We start from the raw sequence: 21,430 nt of genomic DNA, 5'->3' as shown, positions 1-21,430 counted from the left end.
GTTCTGATTTGACTGTTTTGCTGACGTGAGTACTACTGGTGGTAGTCACCGCCCACAATTCGCTCAACAACAGAGCAGTGAAATTACTTCCTCAAACAGAGGGTGCCGACAGACAGCAGAGAACGAGCGAGCAAGAGAGGGAGCGAGAGAGATAGAGAGGGAAAGAGAGGGAGAGAGAGAGAGAGAGAGAGAGAGAGAGAGAGAGGGAGAGAGAGAGAGAGGGACCGCGGCGCAGGAGTGTGTGTAAATGTGTGGCGCCGCGGGGATGGGTCTTCTCCCCGCAGTCGGGAGCACTCCATATCACTGTCAAAATATCTTTGTGCACGCTCCCACGCGCACGCCCGTATTCCGATCCGTGCAATAATATTCACAGAGGTATATATCGTCATTTGAAACAATGCATTGTCCCGTGGGATTATGCCCCCGTGGCAAAATGAATTAGTATCCCCCTCAATCTCTCTATATCTCTCTCTGTCTGCCAGTCGCAGACTGTGTGGGTGACTGTCACTCAAAGCGCTTATGGGCGGAGCCCAGCACAAACAGCATGAAATCCTGAGGTTGAAAGATTTTGCTTTTGAGTACTTGATTAAAATAAAACAATGCATTTTTTTAGATGTGTTCCATCGACTCACAGGAATTGTGTAAAGTTGCCCAAATAGTGCAAGGAATAGCAATGCATGGGACCTTTAACAGATTGCAGAATGGGTACAATACAGTACGGCTCAATACACACAATTGTTAAGGGGATGCAGACCAGAGAAAGACGTTCGTCTTGTTTACATCAGGGTCCCCCATTTTCAATTCATAGTGACATTTATGACATACACAACATACATGTTACAGGTCTCAGGTGTGAGACCTGAACAGATAGGATTCTGTTTGTAAACAGACGAAATAAGGAGACAGAAGATTGTTATTGTTTCCCATTGGCTTCCTGTCACAGAATGCATTTATTAAAATACATCTGAATCCAACTCTTTTGGTATACAGTAAATCCTCAAATAGAGGAGGGACCTCCGATAAAGGAGGGGCCTCTTATAATGGGGGGGGGGGGGGGGTTGATGCATTTAGACAAACACAGGCCGGGCTCTAATATAAGGTCGCAAAAAAAAGTATTTAAAAAAGAATTTGTGCCGTGATATAGAATGAGATAAACTCTTGCCAATGGAAATCAAGTGCTGCCTCCCGCTACACTGACTACCATACATTAACGTTTCCCTCTGGTTAGCTTTAGTCTACAAACGCCGCCCCAACCTGAGAAAACCAACTAGTGAGATCCTACAGCCCACCCACTGCTCACAGACCCACGTTCCTAGATAACACCCCGGATGGGAACTACAAGTATGGCAACTGTGCACAATGTGGGTATACTGTTAAGAGCAAGACCTGTGAGTGTAATCCATGAAGTCATGCTTATCTCTCTCTCTAAAGAAACTGTTAAAACACTGCTCCATTCATTAGATTCAGAGCAGGCTGATAACGTTTGCATCCAAGGCCGCAGTGTCCCTCTGAGGAGCCCCTTTTGCACCCCCCTCAAGAGCCTATCTCTTCCGACTCCCAAATGACCATATAAGACTTGACCCAATCAGAAATTAGCCTCCCACTTCTAAAATGCATTCGCTATGCTTATAACGTGATACACGAGGCTTTTTCTTTGCTTTCGCTTTGGCAGACCTGTGTGCATGTTCTTTGATATACGGTATACGCTCTGTCAAACTGAGAGACCCTCCATGGATGTACTGTACACCTTTTTCAAATAAACCTACTTCACGTGAGTATTCAGAACCTTCTCCTCGCTTCATTTGAGTGCTTGATTATTGTCTGACCGTGTTGCTGTTTTGCTGTAATGCCGGCCGAGACCCGTCGTGGTCTGTACATTTGGATGCGCTCATAAGGCCTGTCCTGTGTTATTCTGCATTCGTTAACCAATGATGACTAGTCAAAATCCACGACAGACCTACACACATCCACTTAATGGTAAAACCCTCAGAGTCCGTGGCTTCATCACCTGTAGCTCCACTCATGTCATCTACCTAATCAAATGTCCATGTGGCCTGAGCTATGTAGGCAAAACCAACCGGCAACTCAAAACACGCATCAGCGAACACCGCAGCAACATCAGATGTGGTGATTAACATAACCCGGTTGCAGTACACTTTAGACAGGCAGGACACAATATCAGCACATTAAGATACACAGGCATTGAAAAGGTAGAGAGACCAGCGAGAGGCGGAGACCATGGCAAACTACTTTTGCAGAGAGAGACCTACCATATGCACACCCTGCAGACTATGGGCCCTCTTGGACTGAACGAAGAGTTTGACATTAAACCCTTCCTGTAAATACACACATTCTGTCCTGATTCTCTGTTTTTAAGTTTTCTCATTATATATTTTTTCTCTATTTTACATGTGAAAGTGTGTTACATCTAACTACTAACTACTACTGTTATTGTAACTATGTACCGTATGTTCTAACACTTAAGCTGTAATATGTGTTGTAAATTTGTAGCCTATAGGCTAATTGATTTGAACCTTGACCTGGTTCAACCTTGACCCCTAATATGTATGTATATATACCCCGCCCCTTTTCACATGTTGGTGACACTTGACAAAGGCCACAGGCCGAAACGTTGTGTTAAAGTAAATTAAACTTGGGAACACGGCAGACGGTGTGCAGACACTTTGGATGTGCGTGAGTCTTTTCTACTATTTATGACATAGGGACATACATGACATACAGGTATACAGTACTGTTACACATAGATCCTGACAGAGAATATATACATATGAAGGGGAGGGGACTGTACATTAGGAGGGGGTGGGTGGGTGGGAGAGAAATATACATACAGCGGGGAGAGAATATATACATACGGTGGGGAGGAGACTGTCTATTGGGGGGGGTGGGGGGGGTTGGACATTTACGGTGGCCAGTTTCGAATTGCAGCCTCCCGTAGGTGCTCTTTAAGAGCGGTTTTGAATGTGGCATAATTGCTAAACGTGTTTAGTCCCTTGTTTGAGCCGAATCTGGGTTGCACATGATTTGTGGAACTCCCTCTGGTGTTGTGGGCGTGGTATTCACTGACCTTTGGGAAGTATTTCAACATGTACATGGGTACCTTAGTGCGTGGTGTAGTGTATCTTGTAAACCATGGCCCATTGCAAGTTGCTGTACTCTGTCGTCTACTCTAAGCCATCCTAGGTTGTCAAAGTGGGCAGGGGTGAGGTGGGTTCTAGGAGTCAGGTCAAGCAGTAGTCTGATCAGTTTGTTTTGTGATGTTTGTAATTTTGTTTTTAGCGCCTTTGAGGTGCTTTGGTACCATGAGGTGCAAGCATAGTCGTAGTACCCTTGAATGAGTGCTCCTGCCAGAGTCTTCAGGGTATTCTTGTTTACCAGTGAGGAGATCCGGTACAAGAATCGAGTTCGTTGGTTGACTTTTTTGATTACATTGGATGCCATTATGTCACAGGAAAGATTAGCCTCTAGGATGGAACCCAGGTAGGTAATTTCATCTTTCCTTGTGACAATATTGTCACCCACTGTAACTGAGAAGCCGTCGGTCTTGCTGAGTTTGTTATTTGAACCGAAGAGAATGGACTCTGTTTTGCCCATGTGTAATGATAGTTTGTTATCAGCGAGCCAGGTGCAGATTTTGCCGAGTTCTGAGCTGAGGGTTTTTTCAACCTGTAACTTGTACTTGTCAGAGACCAGCAGGGCTGAGTCGTCCGCAAACAAGAACAAGTTGCAGTCACAAGCTGACGACATGTCATTTGCATAAATTAGGAACAGTAGCGGTCCTAGTATGCTTCCTTGTGGAACACCACAGCTCACTGTGAGGGGGGGGGGGGGGTAGAGTACCGTTTACCTCCACCATCTGTTCTCTCCCCTAAAGGTAGGATTGCATCCAGCTCACTGATAGTGACTGATAGTATTTGCCCGCGTCCACCTCTTGTTTGATGTGGTCGTTCAAATAGAGAAGGCATGTGTCAGTGGAGTGGGATGTTCTGAAGCCAGATTGGAATTCGTAGATTAGAGTTTTTTCCGCCAGGTATTTTTCGACCTGTTCGTAGACTATTTTTTTTATGACTTTCGAGATGGAGGTAAGAATAGAAACAGGGCGGTAGTTGCCTGGGTCTAATTTACTGCTCTCGCAATTTGTAAGTCCTTGGGGACATGTCCCTGTTTTATGGAGAGGTTTATTATGTGTGTGATGACTGGGGTGATGGTACCCATGTACATGTCAAAATACTTCCCAAAGGTCACTGAATACCACGATCACAACACCAGAGGGAGCTCCACAAATCATGTTAAACCCAGATTCGGCTCAAACAAGGGACTAAACACGTTTCGCAATTATTCCACATCAATGTGGAACGCCCTACCCACAGCCGTAAAGGAATGTGAATCACTACCCACTTTCAAAAACACTCTCAAAGAACACCTACGGGAGACTGCAATTCGAAACTGGCCCCTGTAAATGTCCTAACCCAACCCAATGTACAGTAAATGACCAAGTATGGTTTTGTCAATATTCCAATGTACAGTTTTGCTTGTACAGTTGTACAGTGTCCCCCCCCACCCCACCCCACCCACCCAACCACCTCCAATGTACAGTCCCACCCCCCCCCCCCCCCCCCCCCCCACTGTGGTGTTATGTTAATATGGGTGCGCTATACGAGAGTGTACAGGCCACCGTACCGGGGTCAGGCAGAGTACGAGAGGAACCTAGAATGGACACCCGTGTAATGTAGCTACGGATAAGCTAATAAAGATACTGACAACCAAAGCAGAGGACTCGCGTATTTGTTACCGTGTCCAATCCAATCCAATCCAACTTTATTTATAAAGCGCTTTAACAGCCACAGGGGCACAAAGTGCTGTACAGGGGGAGCATATTAAAAACTATTAGCAGCACTAAAAATAGATTAAAAAAAAAAAAAAAAAAAAACAAGAGTACCAAAACAGAGATAAAAAACATTAGGTAAATATAGGCAGCAATACAAGTTTAAATAGATCAGAGTACTTAAAAAAATATTTAAAAGCAAGGGAAACAGTATCAAAACGATACAACAACAACACAGTAAGACAATAAGATCATAAAATCAACAAGCTACATGGTGTCGAAAGCCAGAGAGAAGAGGTGGGTCTTAAGGAGGCCTTTAAAACGGGGCAGTGATGAGGCCTGCCTAATCTGCAGTGGCAGCTCATTCCACATTTTGGGGGCGGCAACGGAGAAAGCACGGTCCCCCCTGAGCTTACGCCTAGTTGTAGGCACTACTAGGAGCAGCTGGTCAGCTGACCTGAGAGAGCGAGAAGGTGTATAGACCTGCAGCAGCTCAGAGAGGTAGGGTGGGGCAAGGTCATGAAGGGCTTTAAAAGCAAATAAAAGAATTTTAAAATGAATCCTAAAGTGCACTGGGAGCCAGTGGAGTGAAAATAAAATCGGTGAGATGTGGTCGTATTTACGAGTGCCAGTTAAAAGACGGGCAGCGGCGTTCTGCACCATCTGAAGGCGAGCCACTGAGGATCCACTCACCCCTATATAAAGTGCATTGCAGTAATCCAGCCTGGTAGTCACAAATGCATGGATTACTGCTTCAAAATGCTGGGCGTGCAGGATGGGCTTAATTTTGGCCAGCTGCCTCAACTGGAAAAAACTTGTTTTAACCACGGCCTTGATCTGGCTGTCAAATTTAAGGTCTGGGTCGATCTTTACACCTAGGTTCTTTACTATTGGTTTGACATGTTGTGCCAGCGAACCCAGATCTAGCAGTGAGGTCACAGCGGGGCCACCAAAAACCATGACCTCCGTCTTTTTGTCATTAAAATTAAAAAAATTCAATGCCATCCAGGATTTAATGTCATCGAGGCATTTGGTCAGCGGGTCTATGGAAAAAGAGCCGGACTTTTTTAGTGGCATATAGATCTGGCTGTCATCAGCGTAGCAGTGGAAAGGAATGCCGTGCTTTCTGAGGATGGAACCAAGGGGCAATAAATAAATAGAGAACAGGACGGCGCCAAGTATCGAGCCCTGGGGTACACCGTACAATAGGGGGGCAGTAGAGGACACGGAGTCCTCGAGCTTGACACAAAAGGATCTATCTGCCAGGTAAGACATGAACCATTCAAGGGCTATGCCTCTGATGCCCACCCACTGTTCAAGGCGGGCAATTAAAATGTCATGGTCCACTGTGTCAAAAGCGGCCGACAAGTCTAAAAGGACCAGGACAACACAATCACTGGAATCAGTAGCTAAAAAGATGTCATTAAAAACTCTTAAAAGTGCCGACTCAGTGCTGTGCAGGGATTTAAAACCAGATTGGAAAACCTCGAGAATATTGTGCTCGTTTAAAAAATTCATTAGCTGAGTATAGACAATTTTCTCAAGGATCTTTGATAAAAATGGCAGTTTAGAGATGGGCCTAAAATTTGACATGGCTGCAGGATCAAGCCCAGGCTTCTTGATCAGGGGCTGCACAACCGCATGTTTAAAAAGTGCCGGGACCACACCAGAGGACAGGCTGCTATTTATAATGTTAAGTACAGTAGGCCCAACAGCTGGGAAGACTTCCTTAAAGAGTCGAGGTGGAACAGCATCATCTGGGGAGCCCGATGGCTTCATTTTGCCAATGACCTCCTGTAAGGAAGACAGCGTCATGGGCACAAATGTGTTAAAAACAGCGGGGCTGGGGACAAAAACGGAGGGGTCATAAACAGTAACACGACACCCACCTACCCTCCAATGTACAGTTTCTACGTCAAATGTATATACTCTCTTTTCTGGACTCTTTTTGTATCACAAACAGTACTGTATTTGCAAATCTGGTATGTCATAAATGTATAGTGTAGCAGTACTGTCTATCTGTATGTCATATATGTTATGATGAATTGAAAATGGGGGACCCTGATGTAAACAAGACGAAAGTCTTTCTCTGGTCTGCATCCCCTTAACAATTGTATGTATTGAGCTGTGCTGTAATGTACCCATTCTGCAATCTGTTAATAAAGTTTTCAATCAATCAATCAATCAATCAGGCTGCTGAGTCTCTGAGGAATTTGGAGGGGATGTTGTCATGGCCAGTGGCCTTGTTAGGTTGGAGGGTGCTCAGTTTTTTGAGTACCTCATCAGTTGTTACCATTTCTAGTTTGAAGTCGTCTTTGCGGACCCCTAAATTTGTGTAGTATGCTACTATGTGTTCTACCCCAAAATGCCCTGAGTGGGAGGGTAGTTTGTTTACCAGTGTTGTGGCTATGTTTGTAAAGAATATGTTTAGGTATTTGGCCACATCCAGTTTGTCTGTGATGAGAGTGTTTTCTGTCTTTATGTTTGTAAATTTGGTTTTTAGTTTTTTGCTGCAGCCTAGTTGGTTGTTGAGTAATTTCCAAAGTTTGCAGGGTTTGTTTTTGTTTTTCTCAGTTTTGTCATTAATGAAATATTTTTTTGCGGTTTTGATCATGGTGTTTACGTAATTTTTTAGTCTGTTTCTTTGAATTCTTTGTTAAACCACGTGGGCTTGGAGTTCACTGTTTGAGCTTTTGGTAAGCTTTGACTGACTTTTATGATTTTTTTTCTCTGGTTTTCATAGCAGTCAGTATTTCAGTGTGCATCCATGGCTCAGCGTGATTTTTAACCCTGGTGGTTCTTAGGGGGGCCATGTTGTTAAGTATTGTTGAAAATTTGGTTTTGAATCCAAGCCATGTTTCTTCAACCTGTGTACCACTGAGCTCATCTGACCAGTCCATGCTCTCCAGTTCTTGGTTAAAGGCCTCTCTAGAGTAGGTTTTGAGGTCCCTAGATGTGACTGTTTTGTGACAGCCGGCCTTTTGTTTTAGATTTTTGCGGGTACAGAATATCATGTAATGATCACTTAACCCGCATGCTATCACCCCTTTGTTGGAGATCATGGACTTGTCAGAGGTCAGAATTAGATCAATGGTAGTTTGTGTTGAATCACATACCGTGCAGATCATTCATTCATTCATTCATTCATTCATTCATTCATTCATTCATTCATTCATTCATTCATTCATTCATTCATTCATTCATACTATCTCAATTGGCAGACGTAGCAGGTGGAAAGCCGGTGGGTGGGGATTGGACGTTGTGGACAGCGACTCCTACAGGTCGGTTGGGTGACGCCTGTACAGCAGAGACAGGAAGTATCGGGGGCAGCGTGAGCCTCCCACGCGTTACTCCTCGCCACTGAGAGTCCGCGCTGTCTGGTGAAAAGATGCGACAGGCTGCCTCCTCGTGTACCGGAGGGGACACGTGATGCAAGGCTTCTATCCTCACTACAGCCGACCAGTGGGAGGCATAGTCTAGCAACGTTCAAGACAGGGGAGGGGAGAATTGGAGGGTAGAATTGGCGATACGAAATTGGGATGGGAGAAAAATAGAAAATAAGGAGAAAAAGTTGATAAAAAAAATCAAATACCGAAGGCCTTGAAGACGGGTGCTTCTTTACGTAGCGTATCCGTGTTCCAGTCCCCGATAAGAATCTTTTCAGTTGGTCAGTCCAGGTGGCTGAAGGGTCAAGACCTCTTGGTCTAACTCGAAGGATCTCATGCTATTTGTATTTAGTTTCTATGTTTCATGAATACATTGATGTTAACCCTGGAGCTCTGTCCATGTGCATAATTAATTGTTATAGGTTTCCACAACTATTCTGGCGTCACAAACAAGGAGGCGATCCGCTGGAGACGCTGTAAACATCCCAGTCTCACTTTACAGCGTCTCCAGCACCAGCAGCACCGCGCCTTCTCCTCACACCGCTGCGGTGTGGGCCTGTTCCGTGTTCCGTCTGTAGGGACTGGAATAGAGATAGTTTATAATGTATCCAATCGGGTGCATTCCACGTGGGGAGATGGGCAGCAGGGAGGGGAGACACGCCTTCAACATGAACCCGAGAAGAACTGTGAGGAACGTCTGACCACTAAGTGTGTCTGACTGTAAACCACAGACACCTATGACGTGTATCATGCCAGCTAGGGTACCTTACTGTACAGTATGTATACTGTATGTATACTGCACCTTGTGTATTCTGTTTACTTTTATTCGTACTCATAGTAGATATTCACTGTGAGAAATATAAGGATCTAAGAGAGGTTTTCTTTGATAAAATAAATAAAATGTATCCACAGTTTATCCATCTCCCTGATCATCAAAAGCTGTTATATATAGGGGAGAGTGGGGTACTTTGTGCCAAGGGGCATGTAGTTCCACCACTGTTATCTAGAAAACCATAGAAGAAGTTGGTCATGTGACAACATATTTTTTGAAGAGGCATCCATTTCACTCAACCTGCAGAGAAGGGAGCAGGATATCTTCATCTCCGGTCAGAAATTACAGGTAGTATCAGAATATAAGTATTTAGGATTACACATAGACCCAAACCTTAGCTTAAAAAATCACATAAAAAAAGTCTGCAATAAGGTAAAGTTCAGCCTATCAAACTTCAGGTACATAAGAAACTTCCTTTCAACAGAGGCAGCAAAGCTATATTTTCATTCAATGGTTCTTTCCCACATCACATACTGTTTGATAACCTGGTCCAATTCACATTCCACCATTCTGAAACCACTTCAATCACTTTACAAACAAGCAATAAAAATTCTAGACAAGAAACCATTCAGGTACCATCATTGTCACATTCTAAAAAATATATAATCTACTCAGTTGGGAAAACCTGACCCTATATCAAAACGTCTGTCTAGTTTTTAAAATAAAGTGTGGATTGGCTCCTCCTCCTTTGTCCGGTTTCATCAACCTCAAGTCTGCCTCAACCAGGAACACTAGAGGTGCGGCAAGGGGGGACTGTACAATCCCTTTCAAAAAAAGTGTATTTGGCCAGGCCGTCTTCTCATACAGAGCATCCCACCAATGGAACTCAATTCCTCAAACAATTAGAGTGTCCACATCATACCATTCATTCAAGTGCAGGGTTAGGGAATGGCTCATTGATAACCAGAACTGTCAACACTGAGGTGTCTGTATGTGTATATGTGTGTGTGGATATGGATATGGTGCGTCTGTCTATGTCTGGGTCTCTTAATATGTCATGATGTGCTCTGTCCTTGTGTCCATGACTGTATTGTGACCTGTATCCCTACTATGTCTATGTGCTTTTGTTGTGTTTTTATTCTAATGTATTTATCTTGATTTTATTCTGTTTTTATTGCTAACCCTTTTTTTACACGGGATTTTAGCCTGTACCTTCTGGCAGGGGGACTACCAATGGAAATGAGCCTTTTGGCTAAAATTGGGTGCATTTACATTTGTAAAATGTTTTATTAATGTACACTGTCCCCCTTGAACAAATAAAGTAAACCTAAACCTAAACCTGGCTTGAGAGGTAAGCACATTTAAGTTCAAAAAACTTTTTTTTGCCCTCCAAAGTAAAATTTGTATGATCAAGGTTTTTTGATTGCTGTGTTTGAACAATTATAGACAACTTTGAAAACAGTTCACACATGTTTTAGTGCTTTAGTAAGCTACACCATGAGTCTATACAATCCTCCCCCCTGACCGACCTTTCCATCACAGTCGAGAATGCAGCTGTGACCGTGTCCCCGACCGCCAAGAACCTTGGTGTTGTCCTCGACGACCAGTTGAACTTCTCTGCTCACATCGCAGCGACAACCAGAACCTGCCGATTCCTCCTGAGCAACGTCAGAAGGATCCGCCCCTTCCTGACAAAAGAAGCCACCCAACTCCTTGTCCAATCAACAGTCATCTCCCGCCTCGACTACTGCAACGCACTGCTCGCTGGCCTCCCGGCCACTGCCACCAAGCCTCTTCAACTCATTCAGAACGCAGCGGCCCGCCTGATCTCAAACCTACCGAAGTCGGCCCATGTCACCCCACTTCTTAGGGACCTGCACTGGCTCCCCATTGCTGCACGAATCCGCTTCAAGGCCCTTGACCTAGCATACCGTGCGGCAAAGGGAACCGCTCCCGCCTACCTCCGGTCAATGGTCTCTAACTACACACCCTCAAGACCCCTACGCTCTGCATCTTCTGGCCGCCTCAGACCCACTCCTATCCGAGCTCCGGGAGGGTCATCAAAGAGAAGTTGCCTATTCTCGGTCCTTGCCCCACAAAGGTGGAATGAACTACCCACCCCAGTTAGGACAGCCGAAACACGTCCAATCTTTCGCCGTCGACTAAAAACGCACTTCTTCAACCATTATCTGAATTTAAAAAAATTTAAATAAAATCTACCCCTAACTAACCGTACTGTCATGCACTTGTCCTAATAAACTAACCTACACTGTAGCACTCAACACTTTGATGAACATTGTTGCTCAGCTGATAGAGTTGTGCCCTTCCTGATGGCTTGTCGTACAGAACATGTAAGTCGCTTTGGATAAAAGCGTCAGCTAAATGACTAAATGTAAATGATGCTAGCTCAAAACAGCTGGGGATGCATTTTTTTCAAAATGGTGATTTGTGCCAAAGGGCCTGGGTTAAGTTGTGCCAGATATTCTCTTTGTTAAGTTGCCCCAACTTATAATTATTAACTATATATATATTATACTATATATAAATACTTTATTGTATTTTATTGTTATTGTACATTGCATTTGATCACTAAAACTATGTTATATTCTTAATTTTAGACCAAAATCCATCATGCCACGCAGATATACAAACGGAAGACAGACAGGGTTTCAACTCCTCTTGAGAAGTTGGAAAGAGCAGTGAAAGAGGTGCAACAGGGGAAGACTATACGTCAGGATGCTTTTACCACTTTTGAGATTAAAATGATCTGTTTTACTTAAAATTATCAATGGCACAAGTTACCCCAGTGTATTCTCTCTAAAGGCACAACTTACCCCACACCGGGGGCAAGTTGTGCCACAAAACCACTTTTTTTTCTAAAGCTATATTTCTGAAACAGTTTATTTAAGATCCAAAGTGATTGTCCCCAGGGATGCACAACATCCTAAACTATATGTACATATTTTAGTTGGGGGCATTACTGTAATCCCCTTGCTTTAAAGGCACTTTAAGTAAAAAGTGGCACTACTCACCCCACTCTCCCCTATGTGGGGAGAAAAGTCAGTGTGCAGTATTAGCTGCAGAATAATATATAGATTGTTGTCATGCAATAAGAGAACAAGCTCCGTAAATACATGTTTCTGGGTGGCTACATTGAATAAAGATTCAAATTCTTTATTTCCTATATTTATTGTAATATATAATATAACTGATAGGGAATACAAACCCTCATCTACACCTTTGTTTACACTTTTATTTTTTTACAATGGCTCAATGCTGCCTTCTAGTGGTCGAAAAGATATTGTTGCAGTTTTAAAAATGTACAATATGTACAGACAGTATATATGCATATTCTTTCAAATAAGAAGATGAAGGAGAAGGAGAAGGAGAAGGAGAAGGAGAAGAAGAAGAAGAAGAAGAAGAAGAAGAAGAAGAAGAAGAAGAAGAAGAAGAAGAAGAAGAAGAAGAAGAAGAAGCAGAAGAAGAAGAAGAAGAAGAAGAAGAAGAAGAAGAAGCAGAAGAAGCAGAATCCTAACAGACACAATAGGGTTCCAGATGGCGTAGTGCACCTTTAAAGGTGTAAAGATGTAATTGAACGGGAGAGTACCGTACCACGGAGCCGGGGAAGCACACGGTCACCATGGCGATGTGATGGAGCACCATGAGGAGCTCCCGGCGCAGGTAGCCTGGCACGGCGCCCGCCATGGTGCGCCTGGCGCCGGCCTCCTCGTGACCCTTGACCTGCAGCTTGTGCCAGTGGCACAGGAACATGGCGTAGAGGTCGTAGGCAAAGTATGGCGTCGCAAACAGGATGTAGGCGTTGGCCAGCCAGTGTCTGTGGAGAGAGAGAGACGAGAAAACTGTGAAACTGAAAAACCATGAACCGCCACTGAAGGTCTCCACTGCCCCCTTCAGGAGTCTCCACTGGAGGTCTCCACTGCCCCCTTCAGGAGTCTCCACTGGAGGTCTCCACTGCCCCCTTCAGGAGTCTCCACTGGAGGTCACCACTGCCCCCTTCAGGAGTCTCCACTGGAGGTCTCCACTGCCCCCTTCAGGAGTCTCCACTGGAGGTCTCCACTGCCCCCTTCAGGAGTCTCCACTGGAGGTCACCACTGCCCCCTTCAACAGTTTCTACTGGAGGTCTCCACTGCCCCCTTCAACAGTCTCCACTGGAGGTCTCCACTGCCCCCTTCAAGAGTCTCCACTGCCCCCTTCAACAGTCTCCACTGGAGGTCTCCACTGCCCCCTTCAACAGTCTCCACTGGAGGTCTCCACTGCCCCCTTCAACAGTCTCCACTGGAGGTCACCACTGCCCCCTTCAAGAGTCTCCACTGGAGGTCACCACTGCCCCCTTCAGGAGTCTCCACTGGAGGTCTCCACTGCCCCCTTCAACAGTCTCCACTGGAGGTCTCCACTGCCCCCTTAAGGAGTCTCCACTGGAGGTCACCACTGCCCCCTTCAGGAGTCTCCACTGGAGGTCTCCACTGCCCCCTTCAACAGTCTCCACTGGAGGTCTCCACTGCCCCCTTCAACAGTCTATACTGGAGGTCTCCACTGCCCCCTTCAACAGTCTCCACTGGAGGTCACCACTGCCCCCTTCAGGAGTCTCCACTGGAGGTCTCCACTGCCCCCTTCAACAGTCTCCACTGGAGGTCTCCACTGCCCCCTTCAGGAGTCTCCACTGGAGGTCACCACTGCCCCCTTCAACAGTCTCCACTGGAGGTCTCCACTGCCCCCTTCAAGAGTCTCCACTGGAGGTCTCCACTGCCCCCTTCAAGAGTCTCCACTGGAGGTCTCCACTGCCCCCTTCAAGAGTCTCCACTGGAGGTCACCACTGCCCCCTTCAAGAGTCTCCACTGGAGGTCTCCACTGCCCCCTTCAGGAGTCTCCACTGGAGGTCTCCACTGCCCCCTTCAAGAGTCTCCACTGGAGGTCTCCACTGCCCCCTTCAAGAGTCTCCACTGGAGGTCTCCACTGCCCCCTTCAAGAGTCTCCACTGGAGGTCTCCACTGCCCCCTTCAGGAGTCTCCACTGGAGGTCTCCACTGCCCCCTTCAACAGTCTCCACTGGAGGTCTCCACTGCCCCCTTCAAGAGTCTCCACTGGAGGTCTCCACTGCCCCCTTCAACAGTCTCCACTGGAGGTCTTCACTGCCCCCTTCAAGAGTCTCCACAGGAGGTCTCCACTGCCCCCTTCAAGAGTCTCCACTGCCCCCTTCAAGAGTCTCTACTGGAGGTCTCCACTGCCCCCTTCAAGAGTCTCCACTGGAGGTCACCACTGCCCCCTTCAAGAGTCTCCACTGCCCCCTTCAACAGTCTCCACTGGAGGTCTCCACTGCCCCCTTCAAGAGTCTCCACTGGAGGTCACCACTGCCCCCTTCAACAGTCTCCACTGGAGGTCACCACTGCCCCCTTCAACAGTCTCCACTGGAGGTCTCCACTGCCCCCTTCAAGAGTCTCCACTGGAGGTCTCCACTGCCCCCTTCAGGAGTCTCCACTGGAGGTCACCACTGCCCCCTTCAGGAGTCTCCACTGGAGGTCTCCACTGCCCCCTTCAGGAGTCTCCACTGAAGGTCTCCACTGCCCCCTTCAAGAGTCTCCACTGCCCCCTTCAAGAGTCTCCACTGGAGGTCACCACTGCCCCCTTCAGGAGTCTCTACTGGAGGTCACCACTGCCCCCTTCAAGAGTCTCCACTGCCCCCTTCAAGAGTCTCCACTGGAGGTCTCCACTGCCCCCTTCAAGAGTCTCCACTGGAGGTCTCCACTGCCCCCTTCAAGAGTCTCCACTGGAGGTCTCCACTGCCCCCTCCAGGAGTCTCCACTGGAGGTCTCCACTGCCCCCTTCAGGAGTCTCCACTGGAGGTATCCACTGCCCCCTTCAGGAGTCTCCACTGGAGGTCTCCACTGCCCCCTTCAAGAGTCTCCACTGGAGGTCTCCACTGCCCCCTTCAAGAGTCTCCACTGGAGGTCTCCACTGCCCCCTTCAGGAGTCTCCACTGGAGGTCACCTGTCCTCTTGTTTAGCGGTGGTTTATACAGAACTCTCTCCACACTGGTGCACAGTTATCTCGGACCGTCAGTCTCTCTCTCCACACAGTGTCTGTTCTCACACTCAATCTGGTTTTGTTCAACGCTTTGACACATGTGACTGACAACCCCATCCCTCTCCTACAGGTTGACTAAGGGATACACCTGGATATCTCCATGAACCTGTCTGTCATCCACAGCCTGGAAATCAGACACACATATTCAGGTGTGTCAGGAGGAGGAGTCACACCAGGAGGAGGAGTCACACCAGGAGGAGGAGGAGTCACACCAGGAGGAGGAGTCACACCAGGAGGAGGAGTCACACCTGTGCAAAAGGACTGGCTTCTCCTCCAAGCTGGTCATGCCATTTTGTTTTGTTTCATTTGGTTTGTTTGTTTCTCATCTTCTCACTCACACGCACCACACACTGACTCATTCATGCACACACTACATTACTGATATTACTGATCCACTCATTCTTTAATTCTCCCTTGTTTTGTCTGTACCTTGACACATGACACACAATATTTATACATGTTTTTCCCATTCAAAATATAAAGTTCAGCAGATGCAACTTTTGAACAAACCAACATGGGTCCCGTCATGCTCGTCACAGACTGAGCTTCTTCCCCTCAGCCGCCAGGCTGATCAATGCCTCAGCCCCCCCCCCCTCACCCCTCCGCCCCCAAGTGACACTGGCACAATAACAATGACACTGGCAGGAATTCTGCACTGGGACTGACCTGGAACTCTGCACTTTACACTTTATACACTTTATATATATATATATATTTATTCAAATGATTAATCCTGCACTGCACTGTCTTTGTCCTGTGTCTGTTGTTGTTATGTGAAAAGAAAATGTATGGAAAAATGCATACTCTGTAACGCTGAGACAATTACCAATGTGGTTACACATATGGCTTATTAAAGGAATCTGAATCTGTCAGTCCAGTTTGGTCCATTTCAAGACTCAGCTCAGGGAACGGAGGCCCCTCATCAGGATTCTCTGTTCCACTGAAATGCTCCTCTAACATTTCCTGTTCCTCGTTGCTCAGTTTCAGTCCATGCGTTTAAAATGTCATTGAAAATGTTGGCCTGACCTCAGACCCAGTAGAGAAGCCACTGCCTCTGTGTCGTGAAGTCCTGTCCCGGCAACATCCACTATATGTCTCAGTTGTACTGCGCCAACTGAACATACGTGCTGGACAAGCCCAGGGTCTCCAAAGAAACTCAAAGTGTTAAGAGCGATGCTCTGTTGTTAGAACTCTGTAAAGAAACTCAAAGTGTTAAGAGCGATGCTCTGCTCTGTTGTTAGAACTCTGTAAAGAAACTCAAAGCGTTAAGAGCGATGCTCTGCTCTGGTGTTAGAACTTTGTAAAGAAACTCAAAGTGTTAAGAGCGATGCACTGCTCTGTTGTTCGAACTTTGTAAAGAAACTCAAAGTGTTAAGAGTGATGCACTGCTCTGTTGTTAGAACTTTGTAAAGAAACTCAAAGTGTTAAGAGCGATGCTCTGTTGTTAGAACTTTGTAAAGAAACTCAAAGTGTTAAGAGCGATGCACTGCTCTGTTGTTCGAACTTTGTAAAGAAACTCAAAGTGTTAAGAGCGATGCACTGCTCTGTTGTTCGAACTTTGTAAAGAAACTCAAAGTGTTAAGAGCGATGCACTGCTCTGTTGTTAGAACTTTGTAAAGAAACTCAAAGTGTTAAGAGCGATGCACTGCTCTGTTGTTAGAACTTTGTAAGGAAACTCAAAGTGTTAAGAGCGATGCTCTGCTCTGTTGTTAGAACTTTGTAAAGAAACTCAAAGTGTTAAGAGCGATGCTCTGTTGTTAGAACTTTGTAAAGAAACTCAAAGTGTTAAGAGCGATGCTCTGCTCTGTTGTTAGAACTTTGTAAAGAAACTCAAAGTGTTAAGAGCGATGCACTGCTCTGTTGTTAGAACTTTGTAAAGAAACTCAAAGTGTTAAGAGCGATGCACTGCTCTGTTGTTCGAACTTTGTAAAGAAACTCAAAGTGTTAAGAGCGATGCTCTGCTCTGTTGTTCGAACTTTGTAAAGAAACTCAAAGTGTTAAGAGCGATGCTCTGCTCTGTTGTTAGAACTCTGTAAAGAAACTCAAAGTGTTAAGAGCGATGCACTGCTCTGTTGTTAGAACTTTGTAAAGAAACTCAAAGTGTTAAGAGCGATGCTCTGCTCTGTTGTTAGAACTTTGTAAAGAAACTCAAAGTGTTAAGAGCGATGCTCTGCTCTGTTGTTAGAACTTTGTAAAGAAACTCAAAGTGTTAAGAGCGATGCACTGCTCTGTTGTTAGAACTTTGTAAAGAAACTCAAAGTGTTAAGAGCGATGCTCTGTTGTTAGAACTTTGTAAAGAAACTCAAAGTGTTAAGAGCGATGCTCTGCTCTGTTGTTAGAACTTTGTAAAGAAACTCAAAGTGTTAAGAGCGATGCTCTGCTCTGTTGTTAGAACTTTGTAAAGAAACTCAAAGTGTTAAGAGCGATGCTCTGTTGTTAGAACTTTGTAAAGAAACTCAAAGTGTTAAGAGCGATGCTCTGCTCTGTTGTTAGAACTTTGTAAAGAAACTCAAAGTGTTAAGAGCGATGCTCTGCTCTGTTGTTAGAACTTTGTAAAGAAACTCAAAGTGTTAAGAGCGATGCTCTGCTCTGTTGTTAGAACTTTGTAAAGAAACTCAAAGTGTTAAGAGCGATGCTCTGTTGTTAGAACTTTGTAAAGAAACTCAAAGTGTTAAGAGCGATGCTCTGCTCTGTTGTTAGAACTTTGTAAAGAAACTCAAAGTGTTAAGAGCGATGCACTGCTCTGTTGTTAGAACTTTGTAAAGAAACTCAAAGTGTTAAGAGCGATGCTCTGCTCTGTTGTTCGAACTTTGTAAAGAAACTCAAAGTGTTAAGAGCGATGCTCTGCTCTGTTGTTAGAACTTTGTAAAGAAACTCAAAGTGTTAAGAGCGATGCACTGCTCTGTTGTTAGAACTTTGTAAAGAAACTCAAAGTGTTAAGAGCGATGCTCTGTTGTTAGAACTTTGTAAAGAAACTCAAAGTGTTAAGAGCGATGCACTGCTCTGTTGTTAGAACTTTGTAAAGAAACTCAAAGTCGTGTTAAGAGCGATGCACTGCTCTGTTGTTATATTTTGTAAAGAAACTCAAAGTGTTAAGAGCGATGCACTGCTCTGTTGTTATATTTTGATTGAACTATTGTATCACACTTTTTACTGTCCGTTCTATTTATATAATTAGTTAATTGATAAATTGATCATTTGTTGCATGTCCTCCCCACATCTTCTCCCATTCTCCCTCTCCTCTGTCGGTCTTGTATGGCCATAAAAAGCTGTAAAAATGCTAAAATAAATATATATTTTTTTAAACGCTGGATATGCTGCAATCTAAAAGCTGCCCTTCTACTCTCCAGGTGCACTAAACCCTGACCCCGCTCCTCTTTCGGCAGATACAGTGAGTATACTCTCTGTGGAAGCCAGTGCAGTTTATCCCAGAAAAAAAACATAATAGACTGCACTTTTCCTAATAATCCAGCAGGGGGCTCCAGAGACATTTGAAGCTGTGCCAGAGAGTTGATGCCCTGCCTCTGTAGGCCATATGAGGTAACAGCCAGCTCCACTTGTCCAACCTCCCCTCCTTACAGTCTGCTCATGTCCCAAGTAAACCAGCCAGGGGTGTAAAGTACTCGAGTAAATGTACTTCGTTACAATACTTAAGTACTGTTTTGGGGGATTTGTACTTTACTCGAGTATTATTAGGTTTGTATACTTGTACTTTTACTCAATTAAATTTCAGGGAGAAAAAACATACTTTTTACTCCTTACATTTAAAATGCAGACCTACAAAGTACAAATCTCGCAGGTCCAACTATTTTAATTAGTATATTTGTTTCTCTGGCTGAACTAACGTTAACATTATTAATCCTGTGGCCAGGATCATGGAAAATGAACCCGCCCATACCCATGCTGATGGTCCTTGTTGCAACACTAGAAAGCGGGGATCTTTGATTGACCTGCTATCAGAAGAATAGACAGTCAGAAAAAAAGTTTTTACTTTTACTTCTTAGTACTTAAGTACATTTAAAAGTAGAAACTTTTTAACTTTTACTCAAGTGTGTTTTTAGCCAGATACTCTTCTACTTAAATACGATTTTGAGACGGTACCCATACTTTCACTTAACTCTTTCACTGCCACACGACAGAAGGTTAACCCTTTACTATCACACAACCGACGATGATGCTCCATCATTAGCATCATTAGCTAACAGTCTTTCCCCCCCCAACCCCTCCCTACCCAACCCCCCCCCCCCCCCCCCCCCCTGCAAATCTGGTATGTCATAAATGTCTAGATGTAGCAGTACTGTCTATAGATGTCATGTATGTCATATTATGTTATGATGAATTGAAAATGGGGGATCCTGATGTAAACAAGACGAAAGTCTTTCTCTGGTCTGCATCCCCTTAACAATTGTGTGTATTGAGCCTTACTGTATTGTACCCATTCTGCAATCTGTTAATAAAGTTTTCAATCAATCAATCAATCAATCAATCAATCATGCTAATGATGGAGCATCGCCGTCGGTTGTGTGATAGTAAAGGGCTAACCTTCTGTATTGTCACAGTGAAAGGGTTAACTGGCTGTCGTGTGGCAGTGAACGGGTTAAATATAATTTCTAGGTACTTTCTACACCCCTGCTAGTGCGTCTGGCCACACCCCCCTGGAGCAGACAGGGCAGCAGAAGGACTCCTCCGTGGGGAATCGAACCTGTGACCTTGAGGTTACGTGATGGTCTCTTGCGTGGTGTTTGAACGCCCAGGCTGCAGGCTGTGTGATTTGCTAAGCAAATTCACATTCACTTTGACTGGGAAATGAGCCTCAGGGCGAGACAGCACCCTGCACCCAGCACCCAGCACCCAGCACCCAGCACTCTGCCTCACTGACTGACTGACTGACTGAGTGACTGACTGACTGAGTGACTGAGTGACTGACTGACTGAGTGACTGAGTGACTGACTGAGTGACTGAGTGACTGACTGACTGACTGACTGAGTGACTGACTGACTGACTGACTGACTGACTGACTGACTGACTGACTGACTGACTGACTGACTGACTGACTGACTGACTGACTGAATGAATGAATGAAAACTTTATTAACAGATTGCAGAATGGGTACAGTACAGTACAGCTCAATACACACAATTGTTAAGGGGATGCAGACCAGAGAAAGACTTTCGTCTTGTTTACATCAGGGTCCCCCATTTTCAATTAATAGTGACATTTATGACATACACAACATACATGACATCATGACATTTATGGCATAGGGACATACAGGTATAGTACTGTTACATTTGTGACATATACGATATTCAAATATACAGTACTGTTACCCATAGATCCTGACAGAGAATATATACATATGATGGGGAGGAGACTGTACATTAGGAGGGGGTGGGTGGGTGGGAGAGAAATATACATACGGCGGGGAGAGAATATATACATACGGTGGGGAGGGGACTGTACATTAGGAGGGGGTGGGTGGGTGGGAGAGAAATATACATACGGCGGGGAGAGAATATATACATACGGTGGGGAGGAGACTGTACATTAGGAGGGGGTGGGGGGTTTGGACATTTACGGTGGCCAGTTTCGAATTGCAGCCTCCCGTAGGTGCTCTTTAAGAGCGGTTTTGAAAGTGGGTAGTGATTCACATTCCTTTACAGCTTTGGGTAGGGCGTTCCACATTGATGTGGCGTAATTGAGAAATGTGTTTAGTCCCTTGTTTGAGCTCCCTCTGGTGTTGTGATCGTGGTATTCACTGACCTTTGGGAAGTATTTTGACATGTACATGGGTACCTTGGTGGTGTAGTGTATCTTGTAGACCAGGCCCATTGCAAGTTGCTGTACTCTGTCGTCTACTCTAAGCCATCCTAGGTTGTCAAAGTGGGCAGGGGTGAGGTGGGTTTTAGGAGTGAGGTTAAGCAGTAGTCTGACCAGTTTGTTTTGAGATGTTTGTAATCTTGTTTTTAGCGCCTTTGAGGTGCTTTGGTACCATGAGGTGCAAGCATAGTCGTAGTACCCTTGAATGAGTGCTCCTGCCAGAGTCTTCAGGGTATTCTTGTTTACTAACCCTAACCTTCTGTCTGTCTGTCTGTCTGTCTGTCTGTCTGTCTGTCTGTCTGTCTGTCTGTCTGTCTGTCTGTCTGTCTCTCTGTCTCTCTGTCTGCCTGTCTGTCTGCCTGTCTGTCTGTCTGTCTGTCCCTCCGTCTGTCTGTCTGTCTGTCTGTCACTCTGTCTGTCTGTCACTCTGTCTGTCTGTCTGTCTGTCTGTCTGTCTGTATCTCTGTCTCTCTGTCTGCCTGTCTGTCTGCCTGTCTGTCTGTCCCTC

General features: G+C 45.3%; 1 protein-coding gene across 1 annotated transcript in view; it reads right to left on the bottom strand.

Moving 5' to 3' along the window:
• The window catches only part of tlcd3ba (TLC domain containing 3Ba), a gene marked incomplete at both ends in the record, with an annotated part of 88,538 nt that overhangs the window by 51,868 nt on the left and 15,240 nt on the right, over window positions 1-21,430 (bottom strand). The window contains one exon of the mRNA XM_084326002.1: window positions 12,609-12,836. Within this exon, the coding sequence (XP_084182128.1) occupies window positions 12,609-12,836 (228 nt within the window). The remainder of the gene's footprint in view (window positions 1-12,608; window positions 12,837-21,430) is intronic.

This window comes from Notolepis coatsorum, assembly GCF_963971535.1.
Source record: "Notolepis coatsorum genome assembly, chromosome: 12".
Lineage (NCBI taxonomy): Eukaryota > Metazoa > Chordata > Actinopteri > Aulopiformes > Paralepididae > Notolepis > Notolepis coatsorum.
The sequence above is the reverse complement of the archived record's forward strand: the minus strand, read 5'-3'. Positions and strand labels throughout refer to the sequence as shown.